Genomic DNA, 22,149 nt, shown 5'->3' on the forward strand with positions numbered 1-22,149 from the left:
GGCAGCTGTTCTCCATGGCCAGAGCCAATGCAAGAGCTGCATGTCCCAGTGGCTGCTCCGCTGGTCAAGCACAAGGGAACATCAGCGTCTGGGCCCCAGCACTTGGGGAAGTGCAGTGGCTCCTTCTGCATGGAGGGATGTTCTTACTCAGCTGAGGCGCCTGGTCATGCAGCTGCAGGGTAGCCGAGATGCCCAGCGCTGTGGGTGAGGATGCACTGGTGGCTATGTTGGTGAGGTTCTCCAAGGCTGATGCCTGCACAGCAGGGAGGGGCTCGCTCTCAGCCAGGCATATCTTAGGAACTGAAGGCTTTGCCCTGCCTGGGCCAGCTGCTCCCTTCCCACCACCCCGAGAGTGTCTGTGGGCCACCAGAGCAGCTGACGTGTCTCTTGCTGAGGAGAGGACTGGAGCAGGGTGGCATGGCAAGGAGAGGGCAAGCTGGCACCATGGGCACTTCCATCTTCCCGTGCCTCTTTGTTATCCTGCTCACCAGGGGGTCCCCCGCAGAATGTGCTGGAGATGGCGTCTCAGCATCCCACAGTAAGTGAGCTTTCCTCCTGGCTCGGGGAAAAGGCTGGGTCTGCTGTGAGAAGTCCTCCTTACGCAGGGTGTGCTGTGCAAGCGTTGTGTTGAGCTTGCAGGAGAGGTGTGTGGGTGAGCTTGTAAGGGGTGGGATGCTTGTGTGTGTGTGTTGGGGGGAGCCTCTTTGAGCTGCTCTTTGTGTACCCTCTGTCCAGCCCTGACCTCTCCTCTACAGGCACAGCTGGCACCTCAGAGAAACCTATCCTGCTGAACAACATCGAGGACACCGAAGCCTTCATCAGCGGTGCGGAGGTGGCAGTCGTTGGATTCTTCCAGGTGTGTTCACAGCACATCCCCTCTGCCAGCTGTGAGCCCTATCCCACCCTGATGAGAACGTGGGGCTGGATGTGGTGTAAACACCTTCCAAAGGCAGCTCCTGTCCCAAAAGGTGCTGGGGCTGTGACAGGCATGTGGAGGGATTAGGTGACAGGCTGCAGGGAGAACGCAGGGAATTCGCTCTGTGTGTGGAAAGGGAGGTGGAGCAAGGGAGGAAGGTGAAGGAGGTCGTAGGAGCCCTGGAGCAGGAGAAAGGGAAATACTGCGGGGAAAGCAAAACAGGAGTGTGGGTGGCAGAGAAACAGCGTTGGAGAGGAGTGAGTGGGAACATCAGTTGTTTGCTTTAGTCAGCAAAGACAGAGCAAAGCACTGCCTGCGTGATGGGGCAGAGGAAGCTGGGTCTCAGGGAGCAGCGCCGATGTGGGTCCTCTGAAGCCCAAAAAGGTTTGGGCTCAAGCTGTATCCTCCTCCCAGGGAGGGTGTAGGCATGGTATCTCTGTCTTGCTGCTTTGTTCCCCAGAGTTGATACCCTTGAGATCTCTGCCTCTCTGTACCTAAATTCAATTCAATTCAAAGGTGAGTGATGGGTATGTGCCCCTTGCCCCCAAAATGGCATGAATATTTTTCCTTAGGAAACAAGACAAAAATATTTATTAAGTTACAGTGCCATAAAATAGAGGCCTCTCTGACAGGATCCTCATTACTTTTAAGATCCCCAAGTTGCACCTTTTCCCCCCTTTACCTTGAGCTCTGCCCTGGGCTTCTGCTCTCCACACACTGCCTCATGGCTTCTGTCAGAGAAGACTTAAGCCTTTCAAAAACAACTCCCTTCTGCAAGCTCCTTCCTCCTTCTGGCCCCGTGCCTGGGGCTGGAGGGCAGCCTAGGCAGGGCATCATGCCCTTGGTATAGGGCACAGCATCTTGCAGCCCAGAGAGTGAGGACGGATGGTGCTGCCTGTGCAGCACGGGCAGCAACAAGTGCGTGAGCACTGGAGGCTTATGCCGCAGGGGCCTTGCTAAGCACTGATCACAGAGCACCAGCTGCCTTGCCTTCGGTGCCTGTGGGCATATGCACCTCATCGGGGGTTCCTCTTGCAGCTCTACAGTCCTGCAAGCCAATGAGGCAACCGTACTGCAGAACGAAAGTGCACAGATGCCTCCTTCCCCCAGGGTAGCTGGCTGGGATTGTGGCAGGTCTTTACCTGGGGCCACAGAGCCTTCTTGCCAAGATGCAGCAGGGACCATGGCTTCTTGCTGGGTAAAGCAATGTGGGGGAAAAACCGCTGGTGTCTTATGCCACCGTGGCCTCCCTCCCGCTGCAGGATTTCATTCATCAGAGTTGACAGGAGGCTGTTCCCATGCAGCACATGGGGTCTCAGGGCAGGGAGGGATGGCTGTGCCATCCTGCAGTGTGGGGAGAGCCCCAGCTGCCAGGAGCACGAGGCAGCAGCCAGCGACATGTCAGGCTGCGATGTGTCAGGCATTCACTGCCTGAAGCACAACACAACTGCATTGAAACAGTAGATAAAAACGTATGTGTGCCATGAGGGCTTGTCTTGGCCCTCTGTCTGAGTGCGTATTCATCCAAATAATGTCCATGTTCTCTGTTCACCATAAACTATTTCTCCGCTGAAGCCTTTCAATTCTCTGCAGTATGCGGCTCAGCAAGCTCCATGTATAATAAGCATGGCCTCCGTGGCTGGGAACAGCATGCCACGATGGAAAAACAGCACACTGCTTCAGAAACCTGCGTGTGTGCGAAGAAAGGGCCGTGCTTGGCCTGATTAAACCCCAGCTTTCCCAAGAATGCTCCAAAACTCAGTGAGGCTATTCCCACCCCAGGCTTTAGTGCTCTCACCAGAGCCGTGTCGATGCGCTGGCATTTCCAAAACAAGTCACGACAGTTGTTTTTCTTTGAATGAAGAAAGAATTTTGTTTTCCATTCTCTCTGGGCTCGCAAACAGCTGAGCTGATGGTTCAAACCAAAAAGAAAAACAAATCAATTTTCAAGCAGAGACTATCTTGAGAATTTATATCCAATAAGTAGAAGTATCAAAAATACATCATTCAAAAGAAAAGTTGGGAATGTGAATAGCAAGGGAGGCTTTAGTACAGGCTAAGGCTGTAGCCAGTGCTCTCGCTGAAAGAAAGAGAATGGACCTCAAACTACTGAGAAGTTGCACATTTCTATCCTTCGATGTATCTGCGTTAGCTACTTTTCAAAGGATATGTTTAAGACACCTTTTTAAAAGGAATCAAGATACTGCTAAACCAAGGTATTAAAAAATTGTAAACCCCTGACTCTAGAATCAAGGTTATCTTAAGAATTATATTTTAATATTTTATTTTATTGATAATATTAATTATAATTAATTATATATTATAATTATTAATTATATTAATATTATTTATCTCTTATTTTATATATAAATATATACATGTGTGTATATATACACGTGTGTGTATATATATATATTTAAACGTGCTACATCCAGATTCTGTGTTTCTCCCCTCTCTTTTACGAGCTCCAGGGCTTTGCATCATCACCCTGTTACCTGTGAGCACGGGGGGCAAGAAGTGAGGTTTCAGAGAGCTGGAAGGCGAGATTCGCGCACGGCCGCGGCTACCTGCGAGCTGCGCCTTTCAGACCCACAGCGCCCTGGGCATCGCCTCCGGGTGACTGCCCCGGTTGTGGGAGGAGAGGTGGTCGGCGGGGGCGAGGCGGGGAGGGGGGGGGTGCATCTCTGCAGCATTCCGGCCACGCAGGCGAGGTGACACCGGCAGAGAAAGCCGTTTACTCCGGCGCCCTGTGGTCCCCCCCGCTGCCCCCCCGTCGCCGGCCAGCGGGGCGGGGGGGCGCCGCGGGGGCGGGTGGCTCTGCCGGGCGGCCGGTAGGTGTCGCCCTCGCACCACATCCGGGCGGGCGGCGGTGGCGGGCGGGACTCTCCGGGGGAGGCTCCGCTCTTCACCTCCTCCCCTCGCCCCCTTCCCTCTCCTTCCGCAGGAACCGGAGAGCCCCGAAGCGTCCCAGTTTGGCCTGGCAGCCGGCCGGATCCCGGAGGTGCCCTTCGGCCTCAGCACCAGCCCCACGGTCCTGAACCACTACGGCGTCGCGGCGAACACTGTCACGCTCTTCCGCAGGGTGCGTGGGCCCACGGCGGGGGGGGGGCATCCACGGCGCCGCCGTGCCCAGAGGGCCCGGGGAGCTACGCGAGGCGAGCCGCGGCCGCACCCGAGCAGCTCCCTCCCGGGGGAACATGGTGCCACGCAAAAAGGTGTATCTGCAAAATGACCGCTCTGGTTTAGGCTTTCCCCTGCGCGCTGGCTTTGGTGAGAGAGGCTCTAGGGCGAGCGATTAAAAGCTGCCCGCAGTCACGCTACAGAAGAGATGAGGTCTCCTGGTAGTGGTGATAAAGACGACGATTAAAGCTGCTTGTCTCTCCTTAGAGCAAGCCAAAAGGCGGCTTGTCATTGACAATCGCTCTGCCTGCCCACCTAAAAGCACATCTGTAGAGCTTCCTGCCCCAAAGAGGTCTTTGGCTTTTGACTCGCAGTCACCATCACAAAGACATGCAATATTTATTCCACGTGATGAGATTCTCCATTTTAAGTGTGTGCCCTGCAGATCTGGTCCAGCCCCCAGTGCTTTGCAAAGAACGATGTCTGTGTTTCTGAGTGACCTGCCTGGAGCTCTGTGTTACTTGGATGGGGTTTCTGTGGTTTTGGAAAGGCTCCTGAGACACATGAAAAGCATCTAGAGGCCATGTTACAATGGATCAACACAGCAGACTTGGTATCAAATCTTGCCAAGCATCACTTCAGGCTGGCAAAGCTGTTTCCCTGGGTGCACAACTTTTCCATTGTGACTGAAACCAGATCCAGACTGGGTCTCTGCAGTTAGAAGATGTTCTGCCACCCAAAGAAATCCCAGATGCTCTCATCTGTCTCCTACACTGTGGTTTGCAGAGTTATTCCCTAAATACGCTTTGGACGTGGGCCTGTTAAAAATGTTACTTTGCAGTTTCTTAGGGATGGATGCTGTGCAAGTTCAAATCTTTGCTGACTCCAGCTGTAAGTGCTGGCACCTCCCTGAATTTGAAGATATATTTGCTGAAATTTAAGGAGACGATATTGGGAAGGGCCATGTACTTGCTTCAAGAATACCAACAAAAGCTAAGAGCAGGTATTCTACTCATTGCATCAATTTCCTCATGTTGCCCCTTCTAACACGAGTATGGCACTTGCAAACTGGGGAGAGAGGTATATCTGAGGAGGAGAGGGGCTCTAGTTAGCACAAGATGTCCTAAAAGCCTGTGAAGTATGTCACCAGAGCTCTAAGCACACAGGGTGGGTGGGGGGAACACACTACCTGTACTAGGAAAACTAAATGACAACTTGGCCAAGTTCTAGATCCTGATTGTATAAAGACAGGACAAAGCCAGTTTGTTCCTTTTCTTTCTCATCATTTCCTGCACTGTGTTTACCACTGGCATCATCCAAATAATTTGAAGAGAATGATCTAAGAGTGAGCAATAGGTAGGCAGGTCCTTTTATTTAACCTTTTATTTGCTATGGGCCGTTGTTGCAATTGGAGGCAACATCCATCTCAGTTTTTGTTCTTAGTCATAGTGGGTTTCTTCCAAAAATATTGAAAAGGTCCTTTGTTTTTGCGCTGCGGCAGATAGTGAGGATGACTGCATTGGGAGGGTGTTTGATAAAAGAAGTGTCTGGATTGTTGGAGTTTGGATTATATTGAATATTCCTTGTTCACAGTCCAGTTTTTGCAGCTGAACTCTTGTTTAATAGGAAAAAAAGGCAACCAAGAAGCTAATACACTAGTCAGGTTCAAAGGTAGTTGACAATTCACTTGTCTAATTGTCAGTTTTTCTGAAATTAAGTTATTCAGACACATTGTTTTTCCTTTTATTCTGTGCTGAATGCTGTGTAGGAGTAAGGGGTCAGAGATAAAAAGGAAAAGAAAAAAGAACCGAGACAGGAACTTGGAATCAAATACTCATTTGAAGAATACAAAGATGCATGACCAGGCATAAACTCATTTTTTCGTTGCTTTTACAGAGTATGAAACACTTATAATGCTTAGAAGTTTAAACCATAATTACAGTAGTAGGAGGGGCTGCTGTCAACTGGTGAGACTTCTTTGCATATAGTGGAGGGAAACTGATTTATCCTAGTGAGGAATCTGGCCTGATAGACCTAAAAAAACCATAATTAACAGATGCTGATGAGCTATTTATATGGAGTGGTAAAGACATTTTGACTTTACCACTTCAACTACTAGATGCAGGCTATTTTCCAGGCTTATTTTCTTAAAATCATAAATGTTGAGTGCTGATTTAAGGTGTTATTATCACAAAATGGAAATCAGGTGTTTCCAGGAGCCCATGAAAGTCAAGAGAAGACTTTCTGTGGAGTCTGGGGTGCTTTAGATTGGTTTCCAAAGCCTGTCTGATCTCACCTGCCCAGGTGTTGCACTGGCCTGATCTTATTTACTTGGGTAGAGTTGCCCTTTCATTTTATGCAGGAGGAAAATCTGTAAGAGGAATCAGGCCGCACAGACTGAAAAGCACCAGTTTGGGTTGCCAGACAGGGTGCTGTGTCCCCCTGCCAGATCAAAGACCTTGCCAATGACCACAGAACAGCAAAAAGGGCTTCAGATGTCTGCACACCACTGGAAAAACTAAAACAAGCACTTTCAGAGGTCCTACAGATGCATAGAATAAAATCTGGGGTGTGCATGTGGACCTTTCCTCAGCCCCAAGAACCTCATTCACCATGTGTATCAAAGGCCTTCAAATCCCAAACTTTGATCCTATTGTGTGTCGCAGCCCAGCATCCCCATGGCTCAACTCAGTCACGTCCTGCGGTGGTACTGCACAGCAACTCAGCCCCTTCGTGTGGTTTAACTATCATTCAGTGGTCGCCTGCTTTTTTTCCTGTTTACTGGGTCACGTAAACCTCAATAAAATCACATCGTTTGGGTGGGGGGGTGCAGTGTGGGAAGATGTGTGGCAGGATGGATTTTTGTCTAAAGCTAAAATGTGCTGGGCTTGATTTTTTTTTCTTTTTTTTTTTTCTGCTGTACTGGGAAAAAATCCTCTTTTTATTGGAGAGATTTCCTGCTTGCACAATGTTTCCAGGAAATCCATACAGGCCCATGCCAATGTTTATTACTTGTTGAAGAAATAGAATAAGCAGATGAAAATTTTAAAAAGGTATGTAAAGCCAAAATCGATGTGAGGAGTTAGCCTGTTTAATGATCTCTTCCCACAATGCCTAGAATAGTTTACCAGCTAATCCTGCCTGTCTCCAGTGCATCAAGAGCTGATACTGTAGGGGTGTCTGGAGTCCTCTGTGATTTCTGTTATGCCATGAGTTTGCCTTGTCCTTGGGAGACTGGAGGAGTGTGGAAGATCCTTATCTCGAAGTCCAGGCTGGTCTCTGTAGGTTCTGAACCTCCAGAAGTGAGGATTATGTGGTGGGGGGGAGAGGATGGCGGTGTCCCAGGGAGTAGGTGTCTCCATGAATGAGTGCCATCAGTGCCTCTGGAGGGGGTGCTGAGAGGAGTGGACAGCTGTGACTGTAGATGTCTTTGCGTGTCTTCAGGTAGACAACGACCGGAGGGATCTGGATATGAATGGCAAAGATGTTGATGCTGAGAAGATGACTCGTTTCATTCGGATGAACGAGCTTCACCTGGTGACAGAATACAACCCCGTGGTAATTACCAGCTCCCCACAGCCCTCACCTTGGCACTTGGCCTCCTCCTCATGGGTGTCCTCTGCCCAAGAGTGGTGCATGCCCCGACGTGGTGTGAGGGTGGTGGCAACAGTGGTGGATGGGGTTGGGGAAGCCACGCAGCTCTTCACTGCTGCTCCATATGGGGACTGGAAGCAGATGCTGTGCTGTGGCATCACAAGTGGGGTGGTGAGAGGAAGGGAGGCATGGTGGTTCCTTTAGGTTTTCCAGTAAATTTGGGGTTTTGGTGAGCAGAGAGCTCCATTTCTTACCACTCCTGGTGGCCAGTGCTGCTTCTCCTATGGGCATTTGCCATGCCTGCAGACACTGCTCAGGCCAGGATCCCTCTCTTTGGCCAAGAAGCCTTGAGAAACATGGAAACTCGAGTGACCTACTCCCAGAAGGCAGGCTTTTCTTCATCACCCAGCACACAGGTCTTGATGTAAGCCCGGCTATTTGAAGGCATATTCAAGAGCTGGTTGGAAACTTCCCAAGCAAAATTTTTCCCATCCCCTCCATCCCTTACTCCAGATTCATCAGTTCAAACAACAAAAAAATCAGACATAGGATGCTTCCATGTTGGCCATCTTCATTATCTCACCCATCTGACTATAGCTACTCCTCTCTATAGAGGATGACCAAGGATTTAGGCTCCTCTGACATCTTCAGCAGTTCACTGAGCTCATTGCTGTGGAGTCAATAGGTCTTAGAAGCCCTGATGGCTGCAAGGCTGAGACTTTATAATTGCTAATGTGGTCTTTTGTGGACTTCTGGATAGCTATAACAGTGCTGACCAGGCTCAGTTTAATCAAAGGAGAATGGCCCCATCTGTTTCAAAGTTATACCTTTTCAAGCCAATGCCAAGGATCAGCTAAGAGAGCTGACACATTCCCCAGTTCAGGTGCAGCCCACCAGTAGAGAGAGCATTTTGTTTTGGAAATGCAACATTTTGTTTCCAGAATGAAATACAGTAGAAGTTCTGAGGAAAAAAAAAAAAAAGTGGATTTGTTTTTTTCATCTTGATAAGGGATGTGAAAAATGCATTTCAAAATCACAGTGTATTTCTGGGGACAGAAAAGCTATATCCTGCACCACTGTCCTCACATCCCTTTGAGAACACCCAAGTCACGTCAGCAGGGATGTTCTTGTTATCTTTACAATCACCCAGGCCTCCTGAACCCTTGGAGCCTCCACTGCATCTTTTGGCAATTCATTAGATTGTGGCTCTTTCTTCATGCATTTCTGCTGATGCTTGGGCTCTCACTCCGTGGCCTCCTGTTCGGCACCCAGGCTTTCTCCCTGATCAAGAAGTCCCGAGCTCTTCAGCTGGTCCCTTCCACCCTGACTCGCAGTACACATGTTGTTCCAGGTTTTTTTCCAGACTCTCTGGAGTCCTATCAAGGTGCTGCAATTAACAGTGCCTCCTGCAATCTCCGGCCCAAAGCCCTCCCAGCTCCGCTAACCTAGCTTGGTTTTTTGTAAATATTTATTCCCAGTGCGTGTGCTGTTTACATCTAAGAATGCTGCTGCTCAGCAGAGGCTGGGGTCACGCAGATCACACTGAGTGCTGCCAAGAGTTTCTCTCCCTGTCCTGGGGCCCTTCCTGTTTCTCCCACATACTTTAGGCATTTTTAGGCAATGCTTACCCTGTGGGCTTTCTAGGAGAGTCAGGTATGACCTGGCCATCTTGATGAGCTCTGCTGATCGCTCTTGCACAAGGTTGCGTGGACAGGCACACCTTTGTGTGGAGCTGCCAGAGGAACTGCTGCTCCAGCCCTGCCTGCTCTCAGCCCAGCCTTGTCATGGCCCTTGGTGCTGGCTGGCTTCACCCTCACCTTCAGCCCCATCCTCTCCCATGAAGTCTTCTAATGCTCCCCAGCTTTGGTTTGCATCCCGTCTACTCTCCCCTGCCCCATCTGCACACCACCAGAGAAGTGAAGGGATACAAAATGTCTCATAAACATTAGGCTAATGGCGGAGTCCTGGCTGCCAAAAACTAGATGCTTTGTAGTGCGTGGCTCTTGCCAGCATGCACTCGCTGACCTGATCCTTATTACTTCTGGAGCGTGTGGAAACTTTCTTCTCCAGCTGGCGGGGAGCTGCACAGCCTGCGCCTCCGTGGTTTCAGTGGCACGGGGGAGGCAGCAGGTCTGGCCCAGCTGCTGTTTAGTTTGAGGGAGAGGCTGCAGGGCTGCAGGAAGCGGGCAGAAGGAGAAGCGAGATGACGAGTGAGTGAGTGAGTGCCTGGAGATGGTGCAGTGGCTTCTTGGGCAGGGCCAGCCCTGTCTCCTCACAGAGGGCCAGTGTGCCCGCTTGGCCCTTGCCCAGGGGACGAGGGACAGCTGGCTCCAGATCTTCTCCCACTGCAGGACTGAGAGGCAATTTTAACCTTCAGCACTCTGGGATGCCCAGGCCATTGCTGAAATGGGGCTCTGGACTCATCCCCATCCTACACACAGCTTCATGCTAAAGAACAGAAACAAGCTGCCCAGGGAAGTGGTGGAGTCACCATCCCTGGAAGTATTTAAAAGATGAGTAGATGTGATGCTTAGGGGTATAAAACTATACCCCTAACTAACCCCTAGTGGTGGTGTGTTAGGTTGATCTTAAAGGTCGTTTCCAACCAAAACAACTCTATGATTCTATGAAAGGGAGACACCAACCCTAGCACCACAAATCCTTCCCACTTTCTTGCTCTCATTTTGGCTGGGTGCTGGACCTCAGTGATTCCGGGCACCCTTATGTTCAGTGTTTGCTGGCCTTCCCTCTCCACTTTCTTGCCCCTCTAGACTGCAGCTTGCCGTATCAGGGCAGTCCCCCTGCCTAGTCACTGACTATCCTGAGGCCAGTGGTGAACCCTTGTGGTCTTCAGACTCTCGTCTCGGGAATAAGCAAAGCCAGGAGGTTAAGCACTTCCATAAAGAACCCAGATTGGATCCCTCCTGCTTTAAAGAAAGCTGTCCTGCTTTGAGGTTGATTTGCAAAGAAATGTCATCTGACACATGAGGACTGATGTCCCTCTGACACTGCATCCAGTGTGGATTGAATATTCTCAGTCTCCTTGTCTGTGTTTGTTTCTCTGTCTGTGGTGGCCATGTTTTCGGCAGACAGCAATAGGTGTGATGCAGAGTTTGCTAGAGCTTCACCTTCTCCTGATCACAGACAAGATGTCCCCAAAGCACCCCGAGCGAATGCGCAGATATCGGTCAGCAGCGGAGCTCTTCAAGGGGCAGGTAAGTCCAAACAGAGAGGAAGGGGAGCCATTAGGAAGAAAAAAGGGAGAACAGTGATTTCTTCCATGGATGGGGAGGGCATAATCTCTTTCTCTGTGAGTTAGGGGAGCAAAAGCCAAGTGGCAGGAAAAAAGGATTAGCTGGATAATGAAGTGGAGGGGTTGGATCTGTTCACCTTTTGCCATTTTGCCTCCTTATGGGGAAAATATCTTCTGTATCTTGCTCCTCTGCTCCCTCAGTGGGACATTATGTACTTCCTTGCTTCTGGTCCAGTTTTGTTCCATTGCACTGGGAGATGACAAACAGCTGCTGCACTTCAGTCTGGCGATGGTTGCGTTCCACTGGTGTGAGAGGTGATTTTGTATATACAGCCTGCAAATTGCCAAGGAGCATTATATAAGTGACAAGACAATTAATGTCACAGTGCATCTTAACCCTTAGTCTTCTGCTTGGATCCTGGGGAAACAGCTATTGTAAAGGAGTTGCAAATGGGTTTGTCAGATTTCCCACACTGGGAAGGTGATGGGATAGATGGGGTCTTTCAGAGAAATTTTTCTTGGTTCTCACCCCTCTGTAGGCAGACCTCCCTAGATAGTAAATCTTCCCATGGCTGATTCTCTGCCAGCAGCTGGATTACAGGGGAATTTGTGTCCAGGGAACAAAGGAAGGAACTGGCAAGCAAAGGAGGATTGGGAGCAACAGGACTGCATTTGGGGCAAGGGAGAACAGCAGATGGGAGGGGACAGAGGATCACAGCAGTGGAGAAGGCTAAGCTGAGGCAGTGGAAGAGATCCTTCTGGGAGAAGAGTGGAGCTGGAAAGAGTTGGGGTTTAAGAACAAGAACATCTGCATGCATCTCTTTGTGGTACCGAAGGGTCAGATTAAAATAATCAAGTATATCCTCATCTTCAAATGGAGAGGCCACCTCAGAACGGTGCACTTTCAGAAGTCTTGAAATTCATTTATGGCAGGACTACTTTGGACTTTGCCATCTATGCCTCCCATTGGCAAGAGACCAGGCAGAAACCAGGCATCAAAGTCAAAAGGTCTCTTCAAAAGTGTTTTGCTTTGCTGAATACGTAGTGATAAAAGAAAATTAATTTAACTGAAAAATACCCACTGTCTCATGTGAGATGTGTGTTATAGTGACACCATTATCCCTGTCCTCCATAAGCAGCAGTCTCATAGAGGTGTCCCCCCAGGCAGTTAATTCTTCTAACACAGTGCATTGCTGTTTAGCATCACTGTCTTTGCTGATGTGCCTGCAGCCAGTTTTCTCTTCAATGTGACATGCCCAGATTTGAGCAAATGTGACTATATTTTCCTAGAAATGCTTCACAGACATTGGATAAAATGTTGTACTGAAGTCCAGATAATTTATGAATTGCCAGCAAACCAAATCTAACTTTTTTTTATTCATGCAGGCAAGTTTCCTGCCGAACCAGTTTAGAAGTTTGCCAGAATAAAATATAGAGATTAAAGATGTGGGGATTTGGCTAATTATTTCCACTCTTTACTGCGGTGGTACTGCAGGACACATAGATGAAGGGACTTGGAGTCTAATAAATTGTTTTTCCCAAAGGAGTAGCACTCTGAGGAGTAAGTTGTGATTTGGACTGCCCTCTTACAAAACAGTAAGAGAGAGCTAGGATCCTGCTGTTTGGGTCTTAGATCTGGATATTAAGGAGTAAGCAGAGTGATATGCCCACTTAGATTTGTCTCCATTGCTCTGTCACGTGGAAAGACATGAATTAGTTTGAGTATCAGAAGCAGTCACTGCACAATACCATGGAAATCTCAGCTGGCTGATTTTCCTAAGTGGAATTATCTGTTGTCAGGACTACCAAGTTGATTCAGGTTTACATCAAAACAGGTAAAATATTGAGTAGGTTTTGCCTTTTTGCGGCTCGCAGATTGTCTGTGAATACATTCAAGATTCTTTTGACTTGAGTTTTATTCAGGATGACCAGTAAATATTTCACAGACTGTGGACTGGTGGTGAAAGGCTTGTTTGTGCTGCGGGGTTAGTGCTGTCAGTGGTTTGAGCAAGGAATCATTGCTGTGCAGTGGAGAGGTGTCCAGGCTTCCTGTGAGCATGTACCAGTGCATCCAGCAGCGCTTTACAGTGATTGCAGAGTGCCAGAACAGAGTGGGGAGACTCGGTGTGTGTTGCAACTTCTCTACAAGCCAGTGCAGAACACAAACAGAGCCTTGAGAGGGTTCCCAAGCAAGAGAAGGGGTACCAATCCTTTCACACATCTCTGCTGCAATCTGAGGGAAGAGGAGTCCTTGTCATTGTCATCACCAGCTGGAGGGAGAAAAGAAGCTTGTTGATGGGATTGCTGGAGAGATGAAGGAGGAACTGCTGCTGCTGGGTGCCTAACCCCAACGAGTGAAGAAAATCATAGAATCATCTGGGTTAGAAAAGACCCTTAAGATCATCGAATCCAACCATTAGTGGATCATGAGGAAGTGATTCACCTGCCAGTTCCTGGATTATGGTCCCTTCATCTCTGGTTTATGATCTTTTCATTTTTGCCTGAGAGGAAGCTTAGGTTTTCAGCTGTAGGATCCATGCAGCTGTATGGTGAGGACCGTTATTTGAAAACAGCCTGATCTGCACCCTGAGCAGCAGTGAGTGTCTGAAGGCAGTCTAGGTTCCTCTAGGTTTTATTGTGAAACCTGGGGGCTATAAAATGCTGGAGAGCAAAGTGCAAATGTTAGATGATGCTAAGCCAGCAAGAGCTGACAAGAATAAGAAGAAATATGGTACTTTTCTAGCAGACTTTGAGAAACAGTTGTGGGTGGGTAACAGTGAACAGAGCTCAGAGCACTGCAGCTGCAGGAGTGAATCCACCAGCCGCCTTGGAAAGATCCCACTGCAGGATCCCACTGCAATCAAATATGTGCTTATTTGAGAAAATACTGCCAGGAGTCCCGGCTTTCTACTGGAAAGGGAATGTCAGGGTTTGCATTGCTGAGCCAAACTAGCATAAGCATCTTCAGTTTTCTTTCCACAGTATCAGAGTATAACATGACAATTACAGCTGGTGTACTTCATGGGTGTTCGCAGAAGTTTCAATAAGGTGATGCTGGGAATAACAAAACCAGCTTTTGCTGCAACCGATATAACTGTTTTACAATGCCAAAATGATTTGGGTAGAGATGTCTGCAAAGTCCCTTTTAATTTATATGTAGGCCTATTTAGAAATGGGTTCTGAGAAAATCCTGAGAGTTCTTCAGGAGTTCTTCCATAGAAATGAAAGCATGATGCCCTTTCTCTTGCACATAGTCATTCATATGCTTTTTATTTTTCTTGCCAGACATTGATGGCTCCAGAACTGAGAGAGAGAATATTTAGAGAGGCCTCTTTTAGCCATAAACAGGGGAACCTGTAAATATGGAATGTCTCTGTCACTTAACAGATATGTGCAGTGAAGTTGTTTTTATAGCTTGTTTTTTTTTTTTTAAATTCATGACTGATGTTTTCATTTTGCTTTGGTGTACTATGTAAGCTATGTAAGAAATTAATCAAACTTCAGAATTTGATCTTTTTGCTTATAGTCTCCTCAAAGAAACTATATCAAAGTTTCTTTGAGTATAACTGTTTAAAGTGTAAACTTTAAAAAGTTTCTTTGAGTATATCAAAGTTTCTTTGAGTTTCTTTGAGTATAACTCCTCAAAGAAAATGGGAGCACCTGCCGGAGAGCTCCCAGGATCGAGGGACCCCTGTACTCTGCCCCTCTCAGGTGGAAAACAATAACCTAGAGGAGAAGAGTGAGTGGAGACAAGTCTATGGCCGTGGCAAAAGGCGAGTGCCCTCCTTGCCTACCTTGCCTCCACAGGTGCCTCTGAGCAATAGATATGAAGCCCTAGTGGAATACAGCCGGTCCAACAGGGATGTGGTGGAGAGGCAACCTATATCAGAGGTCCCACCACAGTCAGAAAAACCTGACGGGCGTATAGCTACCTCCTCCACAAGGAAGAAGAGAAGAGTTTTAGTGGTTGGAGACTCCTTCCTAAAGGGATCTGAGGGCCCAATATGCAGAGCTGACCCCCATCACAGGGAGGTCTGCAGCCTGCCTGGAGCCCGAATCAGGGATATCACCAGGCAACTCCCCAACCTGGTGAAGGCCACAGACTACTACCCCCTGCTGATCTTCCAGACAGGTGGGGAAGAAGCTGCATCCCGTAGTCTGAGGGGGATGAAGAAAGACTACAAGGCCCTAGGACGGTTGGTGAAAGAGTCTGGGGCACAAGTTGTTTTCTCCTCCCTCCTTCCATTTTCAGGTGATGACGTGGGATGGAATAGTAGGATTCTCTCTATTAACACCTGGCTACGAGACTGGTGCTACAGGCAGGGCTTTGGGTTCTTTGATAATGGCTGGTTTTATAAGACAACAGGCGTGACGGTAATACATGGGAAAGGTTTATGTCGTAGGGGCAAAAGGGTTCTGGGACAGGAATTAGCAGGGCTCATTCGGAGAGCTTTAAACTAGATTCGAAGGGGGATGGGGTGGTAGCTGGGCTTGCACCACTGGGGCAATGCTCTAGTGTTGAGGTAGACCAGGAGGCCCCCCATCCCCCTGGGGTGAAATCAGGGGGTGAATCTGGGATGAAATCGGTGTGCCCAGCTTGCTCCCTGAAATGCCTGTACACCAATGCACGCAGCATGGGGAATAAGCAGGAGGAGTTAGAAATCCGTGTTCGGTCGGGGGGCTATGATCTAGTGGCAATTACAGAGACTTGGTGGGACTCCTCGCATGACTGGAATGTGGTCATGGATGGCTATGTCCTGTTCAGGAAAGACAGGCCGCTAAGGAGAGGTGGTGGAGTTGCTCTTTATGTGAGTGAGCAGCTAGAATGTATTGAGTTCTGTCCAGAGGCAGATCAGGAGAGAGTTGAGAGTTTGTGGGTGCGAATTAAGGGGCAGGCTGGCAGGGGTGATACTGTTGTGGGTGTCTATTACAGGCCACCGGATCAGGATGAGGAGGGTGATGAGGCCTTCTACAGGCAGCTGAGAGCAGTCTCGCAATTACAGGGCCTGGTTGTCATGGGGGATTTCAACTACCCTGATATTTGCTGGGAGGCCTACTCAGCCAGCCATCCCCAGTCCAGGAGGTTCCTCCAGTGCATTGATGATAACTTTCTGATGCAAATGGTGGATGAGCCAACTAGGAGAGGAGCGCTGCTGGATCTGATCCTCACTAACAAGGAGGGTCTGGTTGAAGAGGTGAAGGTTGAGGGCAGCCTTGGTTGTAGCGACCATGAGATGGTAGAGTTCAGGATCTCATGTGGCAGGAACAGAATAGCTAGCAGAATCACAACCCTGGACTTCAGGAGGGCCAACTTTGGCCTTTTCAAGCAATTGCTAGGGGAAATCCCATGGGACAGGGTACTAGAAGGTAAGGGGGCCCAAGATAGTTGGTTAGCGTTCAAGGACTGCTTCTTCCGAGCTCAAGATCATAGCATCCCAACAGGTAGGAAGTCAAGGAAGGGTACCAGGAGACCTGCATGGTTGAACAGGGAACTGCTGGGCAAACTCAAGTGGAAGAAGAGGGTGTACAGATCGTGGAAGGAGGGGCTGGCCACTTGGGAGGAATATAAGTCTGTTGTCAGAGGATGTAGGGAGGCAACTAGGAAAGCTAAGGCCTCCTTGGAATTAAACCTTGCAAGAGAGGTCAAGGACAACAGAAAGGGCTTCTTCAAATACATTGCAGGTAAAGCCAACACTAGAGGCAATGTAGGCCCACTGATGAATGAGGTGGGGGTCCTGGAGACAGAGGATAAAAAGAAGGCGGAGTTACTGAATGCCTTCTTTGCCTCTGTCTATACTGTTGGAGGCTGTCCTGAGGAGCCCTGGACCCCTGCGGCCTCAGAAGAAGTCAGGATAGAGGAGGAATCTGTCTTGGTAGATGAGGGCTGGGTCAGGGACCAATTAAGCAACCTGGATGTCCATAAATCCATGGGCCCTGATGGGATGCACCCGCGGGTGCTGAGGGAGCTGGCGGAAGTCATTGCTAGGCCACTCTCCATCATCTTTGCTAAGTCGTGGGCAACGGGAGAGGTGCCTGAGGACTGGAGGAAAGCGAATGTCACTCCAGTCTTCAAAAAGGGCAGGAAGGAGGACCCGGGTAACTATAGACCAGTCAGCCTCACCTCCATCCCTGGAAAGGTGATGGAGCAACTTGTTCTTGGTGCTGTCTCTAGGCACATCAAGGATAGGGGGATCATTAGGGGCACTCAGCATGGCTTCACCAACGGGAAGTCTTGCTCAACCAACTTGATAGCCTTTTATGGGATGTTACCCGGTGGATAGATGATGGTAAAGCTGTGGACGTGGTCTATCTCGATTTCAGTAAAGCGTTTGACACGGTCTCCCACAGCATCCTCGCAGCTAAACTGGGGAAGTGTGGTCTGGATGATCGGGTAGTGAGGTGGATTGTAAACTGGCTGAAGGAAAGAAGCCAGAGAGTAGTGTTCAGCGGGACAGAGTCCAGTTGGAGGTCTGTGTCTAGCGGAGTTCCGCAAGGGTCGGTTCTGGGACCAGTTCTATTCAATATATTCATTAATGACTTGGATGAGGGATTAGAGTGCGCTGTCAGCAAGTTCGCTGATGACACAAAACTGGGAGGAGTGGCTGAGATGCCGGAAGGCTGCGCAGCCATTCAGAGAGACCTGGACAGGCTGGAGAGTTGGACGGGGAGAAATTTAATGAAATATAACAAGGGCAAGTGTAGAGTCCTGCATCTGGGCAAGAACAACCCCATGTACCAGTACAAGTTGGGGACAGAGCTGTGGAGAGCAGCGTAGGGGAAAGGGACCTGGGAGTCCTAGTGGACAACAGGATGACCATGAGCCAGCAGTGTGCCCTTGTGGCCAAGAAGGCCAATGGCATCCTGGGGTGTATTAGAAGGGGTGTGGTCAGCAGGTCGAGAGAGGTTCTCCTCCCCCTCTACTCTGCCCTGGTGAGGCCGCATCTGGAATATTGTGTCCAGTTCTGGACCCCTCCGTTCAAGAAGGACAGGGAACTGCTAGAGAGAGTCCAGCGCAGAGCCACGAAGATGATTAAGGGAGTGGAACATCTCCCTTATGAGGAGAGGCTGAGGGAGCTGGGTCTCTTTAGCTTAGAGAAGAGGAGACTGAGGGGTGACCTCATTAATGTTTATAAATATGTAAAGGGCAAGTGTCAAGAGGATGGAGCAGGCTCTTCTCAGTGACATCCCTTGACAGGACAAGGGGCAATGGGTGCAAGCTGGAGCACAGGAGGTTCCACTTAAATTTGAGGAAAAACTTCTTTACTGTAAGGGTGACTGAACACTGGAACAGGCTGCCCAGAGAGGTTGTGGAGTCTCCTTCTCTGGAGACATTCAAAACCCGCCTGGACACGTTCCTGTGTGATATGGTCTAGGCAATCCTGCCCCGGCAGGGGGATTGGACTAGATGATCTTTCGAGGTCCCTTCCAATCCCTAACATTCTGTGATTCTGTGATTCTGTGAAAGAATGAAGGTAGCATCTCCATGAAGTTCGAAGTCAAACACTGACCATGAGGCTTGATCATCCTTCCTGTTTGTCTTCATTAGAGGAAAAACTAAGCAACATCAAATTTGTTTCTACCATTGCAGTACTATTTTCAATTAACTTCAATTCGTTGGGCAACATCATTGTTCCATATCTTGGTATTTACCAGGAACTCGATGTTCTAAAAGCACTGGGCTAGGAATCAAGTTGTCAAGACACCAAGACAGCACCAGTGTACAAAAACCTTCTGAAAGAGGGCTTATTGCAGGTGACAATGCACAGGTAATATCATGTGTGAGGGGAGAATTTGTGCCAGAAGTTCCTCATCCATGCAGGAGATCCTTCACTGCCTGTAGCAGCAGACCTCTGAAGACAGGCAAGAAGATTGCTACGAAATGAAACAATTTCATGGTAATCGTTTCATAATGAAAAAAACCCCCAGCTATTGTACAAGATAGTATGAAATAGAAAATGAATTTTCTGTTTGGGATGGAACTACCTGGTTTCTAGCAGTGGTGTGAGAGTTGGCATCGTAAGTGGGATTTGTTTTGGTGAATTATAGCTTTGGTAAGTTGTCTGAGCAAAGGCCTTAGGCTCTTTTCAGCACTGGTAGAGGAGGACAGGCATGTCCTTCCTTCCCATTCTAAAACAGGTGGAGTAAAATGCCTGTCACCATTTATCGTAGAGGTTATCTAGATTTAATAAATTGAATAGAGGAAAGAATTTGAGATTTACCAAGTTTATTTTTAGAGAATAAAAAAGTTTTGAACTAACTTGAGTGTTCTTGATTGAAAAAAAAAGAAAAACATAAGTCACAGCCTGGGAACTGGGCACATTTTCTTCACATTGCATTACTTTTCTTTTTTTAAACTCTTCTTTTTCTTGTGTAAGTTAAGTCATATCCATGTCCATAGGTACAATGAATATGCTGGGCCCAGCAGACTGCACAGGATAAAGAGAAGATAAAATGACACATGTTAGCTGAATGTTTATTTTATTGACTTGGATGTCACCTGCCAGGGGATTCTATTTAATCAGGTCAATGATTAAATTGTTCAATTACTGTATTTATTTTCTTTTATAAAATTTATACATAATGTTTGTATTTAGTATTAACAGATAATTTAACAAAGATTTTTGAGGTAGCTGTATATTTTATTGATAATCTTTCAGATTCCAAAATTTTAAATTTGTACCCATTCCTACTGCACCTGTAAGAGCTCAGTTGAAACTTACTCTTAAAATAAAATCACGGAGTTGCTCACCCATTCTGATAAATCTGTACTATTGAATGATCCTGGCAGAATCCTAATCCTTGGCTTGATCTTGCTCTCCAAGACTATTTGAGAGCCCTGAAAACTGTAGGTCATTCTCATCCTGGCTTATGCACTGTTGGGATTCTCTCCGCAGGTCTGAACAACCCTCCACTGAGCTGGGCTGTATGGACATTGATGTCTTGACAACAACTCCCATTTTCCAAATGATTGCATCTTTGTTTCTATTCACTGCAGCTCACTTAAACACATCCTTTGTGTTTGGTACTCTCATGTTCTTATCCTTGCAGGCTCCTGCTGCCCTGTATTTCACTCCCACATTCTTGCAATTGAGTTTGATTCTTCACACACCAAAATACCTTTTTAACTCTGCTGCTCTGGGTCTTGCATTGATGTGAGCATCTTATTCAAATAACATGCAAGTAGAGGAGTCAGCTTCTTTCACATGTGCCACTATAATAAAAGGCATTTTATTTCCTCATTTATGAAGAGAATAGAAGTGGAGAGTGCCTTCCTGCCATACCATAGATATATTTTTAAAGAAGGTGAAAGAAGACATTTTGTTTGGTAGTGTAAGTCTGGACTTGATAAAATACAGAAAAATGCACTGCATGGAGCAGTTAGATAGTGGCAGAGGAAAGTGTTGTCCTAAAAGAGTATGGTAGGTTTTCTCTAACTCTTTATAAAAATATCACTGTTAATCTTCATATGATCACTGTTTGGGGATCTGTTCTCTCTCTCAGTTTCTGTTTTGCTCACGTTTCCTCTCCTGTTTCCATCACAGATTCTCTTTATCCTGGTAGACATCAATTTGAAGACCAATGAACGAATAGTGTCATTCTTCAAACTGAAGAAGTCCCAGCTGCCAGCTCTGGCTATATTCCATGCACCAGATGAGGAGCAGGATGTGTTGACTCTAGATGAAGTCTCTGTTGAGCATGTACAGGACTTCTGTAATCGTTTCATACAAAGAATGCAGAAGGTAAAGGGGGAGTCCTGTACAGTCTACAGGAAGCTGGGATGTTGTAGGATGATGCTGTTGCTCACAAGGCTCTTGAAGAAGTTGACTTCAGTTCCTTGAACTCCTCCCCGCCCCTGCCACCTCCTCTTTCACTCTCATTTGCACTTGAGTATCATAAAAGCATTAGATGTAGAGCAGAGCAGAGATGGATATCTTTGCAGAGCCTCTTTCTTCATTGACCTCTGCCTTCTAGTCTACAGCAAGAATTCACTGACCTCTGCAACTGTATGAAGGTCTCAGTGAAGCATCTATTTTCTGGGAACAACAGCTGCAGGGGCAAAGAGTGCTTTTGAACACTGAGAATGGGAGTGGTGGATGGCAGCACGTAAGAGAGGATCAGAGAGGCAGTGGCAAGGATAGGAAGGAAATCTATCAAGAAGGCCACAGAACAGAGTATACAGACAAGGGCTCAGGACTCTACCGATGTCTCTGCTGGGACAGGGACAATTTAATCTCCATGTTCATTCAGTGTTAAGAATTCTGTCTCTGTCAAAGCTCATCTTCCTATAGCACAGAGGCTTCATGTGTCAGGACCCTGTGTTGTGCTATTGAAATGGGATAGGCAGGGCAGTGGCATAGACAGCAGAGGGAGATATTTAAGTTGGTTTGTTTCCTTATATCACTATGCTGAGAAACTGTGAAATGTCAAAACTGATTTCATGCCTCTAATGTGTTTTAGAAAGAAGACGAACCTGAGGAGAAGGCCCTCAATGAGGAACTCTGATTCTTTCTCAGCCAACAGGATGACTGTGCCCAGAGTCATCTGTTTCTGGTGTGTGAAGAGTTCACTGAGCCCCACAGCTCAGGAATTCCTGGGATTGTAGGATTAAGGGGCGAAGTCAGTCATGGATTCCCATCTCCATGCTATATACATATATGCTGTCTGTCCTCTCTAGGAACCTCTTCTCCCTTCTCATTTGTTGGCTCCAGCTCTCTTTTCTCAGTACTCCAGGAGCTCTGGTATTGCCCTACACTGTGTCCTTCCATGGCACCTCTGTTGGAGCAAGGGGTGATATAGCAAAATGGCAATATCAGAGATAAAGCTTGTAGTTCCCAGGGATCAGTTTCACTCATTCTCTTTGCTTTTGGTGCCATGTTGAGATCCACTGTCAGCCTCTCCTGACACTAGGAACAGATTGGTTGCTTGACGTCCCATGAACTTTTCCATTTATTTTACTAAATAAAGCAGAAAGTGAATAGCTTGAATTTTTATGCAAATACATGATTTTCCACTCCCCATGTCTTTCATTAAGGACAAAGCCTGTGTATTTCTGAGTGAGTAAGCTCAAAAATCTCCTTTCTCTGAGTTTAACAAGGCTTGCAATGCCTAACCAGTCCAATTGGTTGCTAAGAATCATTCCCCATGGAACTGGACCCATCACAAACAGATATTTTCATCAGGATGAGAGATTTTTGTGAAGGTTTGGGATCAGAACAGCACTGGGTACAACAGGTCTGAGCTGGTGCAGAAAAAATGAATGAGCCTA

At 47.7% G+C, this 22,149-nt stretch overlaps 1 protein-coding gene across 1 annotated transcript; it reads left to right on the forward strand.

Moving 5' to 3' along the window:
• Positions 1–417: 417 nt before the first annotated feature.
• ERP27 (endoplasmic reticulum protein 27) lies at positions 418–21,868 on the forward strand. The gene is made up of 7 exons (XM_068401868.1): positions 418–538; positions 756–856; positions 3,861–3,998; positions 7,481–7,594; positions 10,720–10,845; positions 20,426–20,623; positions 21,342–21,868. Exons 1-7 carry the CDS (start codon positions 418–420, stop codon positions 21,384–21,386), a joined length of 843 nt encoding a protein of 280 aa, XP_068257969.1. The 3' UTR covers positions 21,387–21,868.
• Positions 21,869–22,149: the final 281 nt, after the last annotated feature.

The sequence above is a fragment of the Nyctibius grandis genome, chromosome 5 (assembly GCF_013368605.1).
Source record: "Nyctibius grandis isolate bNycGra1 chromosome 5, bNycGra1.pri, whole genome shotgun sequence".
NCBI classification, from domain to species: Eukaryota; Metazoa; Chordata; class Aves; order Nyctibiiformes; family Nyctibiidae; genus Nyctibius; species Nyctibius grandis.